General features: G+C 38.3%; 1 protein-coding gene across 2 annotated transcripts; it reads right to left on the bottom strand.

Moving 5' to 3' along the window:
* Nucleotides 1-1,746: 1,746 nt before the first annotated feature.
* Nucleotides 1,747-3,496, bottom strand: LOC121973044. Of its 2 annotated transcripts, none has more exons than XM_042524642.1 (3): nt 3,257-3,496; nt 2,841-3,075; nt 1,747-2,753 (listed from the first exon to the last, which is right to left on the bottom strand). In XM_042524642.1, the coding sequence occupies exons 2-3, from the start codon at nt 2,938-2,940 to the stop codon at nt 1,837-1,839; spliced, it is 1,017 nt and encodes a 338-aa protein (XP_042380576.1). In that variant the 5' UTR covers nt 2,941-3,075; nt 3,257-3,496; the 3' UTR covers nt 1,747-1,836. The 2 variants fall into 2 exon arrangements, with proteins under 2 accessions (XP_042380576.1, XP_042380575.1); XM_042524641.1 differs by having other exon boundaries at nt 2,841-3,004.
* Between the last annotated feature and the right edge of the window lie 2,504 nt (nt 3,497-6,000).

Below are 6,000 nucleotides of genomic sequence, written 5' to 3'. Positions count from 1 at the left end.
CTCTCAATTAATTTTTCAATCGATTTCAGCATTTACTGTGCTCTTGCAAACATGCTTCAATAAATACCCTAATCAATTGGTGAAGCATCAATAGATAGCCCCAATCATTTCCAAGCCCTTCTATTCTCATGTAAAAATGTCCGTAATTGATTGTCCTAATCAATTAATATAAGGCTTAATCAATTAGCCAATCGATTCAGAGTCTTATTATGCTTCGCAAAAACCTCTCAATCGATTAGGCAACTTGGGCTAATCATTGCCCAACCCTAAACTCTAAACTTGAGTTTAAAGTTTCTTTACCCAACTCTAAAGTCATTCATGACTTGTTGGGACTTCCCATTGTCTAGCATCTGATCACTCTTGACTTGCTAGGGCTTTTTCACTAAGTATTCAGTCAACCTTTGATCCACTTGAACTTTTCATCTCATACCTACTCTCATTGGACTTTCAATCACAAACTATTCAATCAACCTTTGACTCACTTGGACTTTTTCCTTGCCCCGCTAGTACTTATATTACCTAATTCCCAACTAGGTCTTCACTACCTAACTCCGCTAGGACTTCTATTGTCAAATTCCCTAACTAGGTCTTCCATCATCTAGTTTTCAAGTAGGTTTTCATTGTCTAGCCCTGCTAGGACCACCACTTCCTAGTTGCCAACTAGCTTTCACTGCCTAGCCTCGCTAGGACTTCTCATTGCCTAATATCCAGTTAGAACTTTTCATTGCATAACTTCCAAGTAAGACTTCCATTGCTTAACCCCACTAGGACTTCCATTGCCTAGTTCCCAACTAGGTCTTCACTGCCTAACCCCACTAGGACTTCCATTATCTAGTTCCCCAACTAGGTCTTCTATCGTCCTAGTTCTCAAGTAGGTTTTCATTGTCTAACCCCGCAAGGACCGCCACTTTCTAGTTGCCAACTAGGTTTTTACTACATAGCCTCGCTCGAACTTCTCGTTGTCTAACCTCCAGTTAGAATTTTTTGTTACCTAACTTCCATCCAAGTAGGACACCAATGTCTAACCCTATTAGGACTTCCACTGCCTAGTTCCTAACTAGGTCTTCACTGTCTAGCCATCTAGGACTTCCACTACCTAGCTCCGTTAGAACTTCCCGTTAACTAACCTCTAGTTAGAATTTTTGACAAGTATCCGGTCCTCCCCTTGACTTACTTCTCTTTCATATATTATCAAATATCAAAATTTAAACCAACTCAAGCTTAGTTAAATAAGTCAAGCTTGATCCAAAGATGATTGCACCAACAACCTAGACTTAAGCCAAGACCTAGACAAGACATAGAAACTATTCACTGAGTTAGACTGAATGCTGAAATAGAGGACAAAAATCCTACTCGCCGACTAAAACATATTTCTCAATTAGGCCATCGAAAAAGACGACCACTTTGATTGGAACGATATGACCTAAATTGAATGAGCATGATTTCTACATCAAACTTGTAGGTTTGACATACAAAAACTCCACACCCACTTCATGGTGCCTGTGTACCTGAATAGCAATAGCATGTTCTTGTAGTAGAATAGGGTATAGCAATAACATGTTTTTGTCAGTAGAATTGATCTGGCGCCGATGTACCTGAATATACCTCTCTCCATATTTATGATGCCGATACTAGGGAAGCTGTTAATGTAACATATCTATATTTTTGTTAGTAGAATTGACGACCAATTTGAAAAAGAGATCACAAGTAAAATCTTTAAATTTTCATGTAGGCGAAAAGAATTAATGATGAAGAAGAAGAGGCAAATGCAATTGATAATCAACTCAAATAATCAAATAATCCATTTACTTTGCCATCAGCTGTATGAAAAGTTTTTCACACTTCTTCAGCTAATACTTGTTCATCCATCACCGGAGGGCGAGGAATTCCAGGTCTGAAATCTCCACGATACGCAGAGCTACTTCCTCTTTTCCCAGTCGATTCCATCTTCGCATATCCTTTGTCATTCTCATCGTCTTCATGCAAAAGATCAACCTCTGTAAAACTCTGAACTTTCGCGGGAAATGCAAGATCAAGAACCGCATCGCAGCCGGCGCACTTTAACTTGCACGATCTTCTCCTCGGCGCGAGGAAATCCTCCGCCGGAAGTTGGAGCAACTTGTTGCAGTGGGCGCAAATGACAAAAGGAGCAGCCCCTGAGACGGGTCGACAGTGGTGCATTTGCTTCCTCTGCCATCTGTGGATGGTGGCCTGCCCCTGTCTCCCTTCGCTAGGAACACAAATCCTTGCAAGTTGCTCTCTCACTCGGTCAATCTCCCTCAAGATCGCCACTTTCTCATTCATCTCGCCGCTGAATGAGCCTTTGGACAATGCCAATAACTCTGCCGCAGAATGGAACTCGTCGGAGTCAAAAGACGAGCCTTTAGATGACGACGCACGATCAGGCAAAGTAGACCGAACAGAACCAGAATGCAGCTTCAGATCAGTGTTCGAAGCAGCCCTCACAGTCCTTCGAGATTTCCCCAACGTCCGTACACTGCGTGCCTCATCTGAAGAAGAGACGTTGCCATCGTAGTATGCGAGGGAGCTTCCGGTTAGCTTGACAGATTCATCCTCAACCCTGCCGACAACTTCCACAGAGTCAACTTGCTGCTCTTTGTTGGAGGAGGTCAGAGGGCCTGAGATTGACTCAGAATCTGAGAAACCGCGGTCTGAATGACTCTCAGGTTGGTTGATTTGAGAAGGTTCAGCAGTCAAATTCGCTTCTGTTGAAGCAACATGATGATCCTTCGCTGCACCACAAGAATTGTAGGCACTGTTAAACTGAATTCTTTCTTGTAATACATAAAGAGTTTGATGGCACGATCGATGAGACTTACTGCGGAGGGTGATGCCGCACCCACCGCACTGGAAGACAGAGACGTTGGGATACTCCACGAGAAGCTTCTGGCATTTGGGGCATCTGACGAGCCTGGCCATGGTTTTTCAGCGACGCACGCGATGGTGGTGGTTCCTTCGAGATGAACAAACCTCAGGCCATCCTCTGAAAGTAGGAAAACAGCAAGCTGACGGAAAGTTGGCCTGAATTTTGTGGGGATACTCAAAATCCTCTTTCTGAATCAACATGAAAAATGGATTGAGATCCAATCTATTGCGAACAAAAAAGGTTTAAAAAAACAAGGATTTACGCCGCATAAGAAAGAAAGAAAGAAAGATAGAAAGAAGAGATATTTTGACCGAGAACAGAGGACGAGAGAAAGATCTTTGATTGCAAAATGAAAAGAGAAAAAGTTACCTCTGCGGGACGGAGACTGCTATTTCCTCACGGCAAGTTGGCTACGGCAGGAGGTTGAATTGTTGATAGACGTCTCTCTCACCCCTCTTTGGGGGAGAAAAAAGTGCCGGGAGAGAGAGAGAAGAGAGGCATGGAGGCATGGAGGAAGACTTTGGAGAAGATTTGCAGTCCACGCTTCCTCTCTGAAAGAAAAACTACGGGAAACTTGTTCTCTCTACCCGCGTTGACAATTACACTCCGCCTGCCTGTATTCATCCTCGTACCTATTTATATACGGATCGAATATTTAATTTACATAAATCCTATTTAAAAATTTTATCTTAAATTTTAAATAATTAAAAAAATTTATTTTAAATATTATAAAGAAGAGAAAGAAATAATAAAATTGATATAAATAATTAATCAGACGGGATAATCTCGAACCTAGGATAATCGAACTGACTTCACGGAGTTCAGTATCTTTTAATTGTGTGTCTTATTTAGAGGAAAAATTCTTATAAATTCACCATAACTAAGGTTCGAATAGTGAAATAGATTTGAATTTTCTGATGGTTTAGAAATTTAGAGAGAACGTGGTTTGAACTTTGACAACTCCATTTAGTATTGTAGAATAAATGCATTTGAATATAATTTTGAAATAATTTTAATCGAGTTATTCTACTGATAATAGTTTTAATTAAATTAGAATAATTTCACTCTCCTATTTCTCTTTCTCCGGAAGGAAACGCGTAAATCTAGATTCTCACCTTGTTTCATCCACCCATTTGTTCAGATACATGCACGCCTGCAGAATTGGTCAACTGATAGATCAAAACAGTTGACTGTTCGACCAATCGGTCAAAACTTGAAAAAATTTTCGTTGACCGAATACGTTCAGATATCATCGGTCAATTGGCCGACACAGCTCACCATTCAACGCATTTGAAAACTGAATTTGATTACACACACTCAAGACTAGGGACTTAAATCAACCAAATCACTTACTTGAACTCGTTTAATGAGATTCGTTAAGATAAACAAATTAAATCAAGCTCAAGCTTCATAATATTCGGCTCGTTAGCTCGTGAGGACATCCATAACAATGTTAATGTCTGTGGCATTAACACCGACGTGGACAGATTTTTTGACACTATTGCATTAACGCGTTCAAATCTTTGAACGCGTTAATGCTACATATTCAAATAAAAAAATAAAAAATAAGCATTAACGCATTTGAACGTTAAAAGCATTGCAGATGTTCTTGAACATGTTCGTTAACCTCATGAATCAATTTTTAAATAAAAAAAATAATTTTAATATTGAATTTATATATTTTATACTCTATTTATAAAACATATAAATAAATATATTTATTAGAATAAAATTATAAATTTTAATTAGAGTATTATAATTTTTTTCTAAATATATAATTTAGTTTTAATAAATATTTAAATGTATAATTTATAGTTATTAAGTTCGATTAGGCTCAATAAAAATTTGAATAAGTTCGTGAGCTATTAATATATTCGTTAAATAAAATTTGAACTCGGTTCGATTATAGACAAGTCAAATTCAAACATTCAAGAGTTCGACTCGGCTCGACTTGTTTACCCTCCTACTCAAGACATATCTTAGTCATTGTCTACCCCATAAATAACTTAAGAAAGAGTTGAAAATCAAATCTCCCTGCCAACAAAACCGAGACAAATTCAGAAACTGAAGGTCAAGTTTATGAAAATAGTCGCGGAAGATCTGAACACCTGAATTATCAAAAACAAAAATCATACCCATAGCATGCTAGAAATATATCATTTGCTATACGATCTTAATGAAACAAAAAAACAAGTAACTAATTATTAATTTACAAGATATTTCAATTTGTACAAATATTAATTTACAAACTTGGCTAATTTCTCCTCGAGCTCCTCCTTGTCTAAGCCAACATGCTTCTGCACCCTTTGTCCATTCTCCAGGAAAAAGATCGTCGGAGTTGCTTCGACTCCCCATGCTGAACAAAGATCCTACCATGCGTAGAACACAGTTTAGGGCATTCCTCCAAACCTTAGTTTGCAAATATTATTATCAATTCACAAACATAAAAGCTCATTGACATATATCAAGAGACAGAAAGGGAAGGGAAGTACACACTGAAAGCCCATTGGCATCTATTGCGAGAAAAATAAGCGAATGGTGCCTTGCAGATAGATCAGCATAAAAAGGGGCCATTGTTCTACAAGGGGCGCACCAAGATGCACTAAAATTCACAAGGACCTGACGATACATATAGAAAGTATCAGAATTATTTAATGTGCATGTAGACGCTGACAGGAGATATAGAAATTTGATTTCAGTTTCAGCATGAACTTCATCATATGATAAGGATAAACCAGTACTGCATCCTCTAGCATGAAATTAAGGTTATAGAAATTTGATTGGGATACTTAAGGTTTAGTTCACTTAGGTTCAGCTAAATAACATCACAGTGTGTGGAAGGGAGTGTGCCAACTAGCATTTTAAAATTAAGCCAGCCCCTTGGAATGAAAGGACAAAATGAAAGTGGAGGATCTCTTAACTCTATAGTTGATTATATTTTGTGCATCCTCTAGCATTTGAGACATTTAGATTTTTAGGAGTTAGAAGACATCGACTATAACAATTACTTTGATTTGGCTTTAGTTCCACAAAGGTGAACCATGGATTCAGGTATGCCATACCTTTATTAATTAGGATGATTAATTTAAGCATGTTTGTAAACATATTTGACT

Source organism: Zingiber officinale, chromosome 4A, assembly GCF_018446385.1.
Source record: "Zingiber officinale cultivar Zhangliang chromosome 4A, Zo_v1.1, whole genome shotgun sequence".
Classification (NCBI taxonomy): domain Eukaryota; kingdom Viridiplantae; phylum Streptophyta; class Magnoliopsida; order Zingiberales; family Zingiberaceae; genus Zingiber; species Zingiber officinale.
This window is presented reverse-complemented; position numbering and strand designations above follow the sequence as displayed.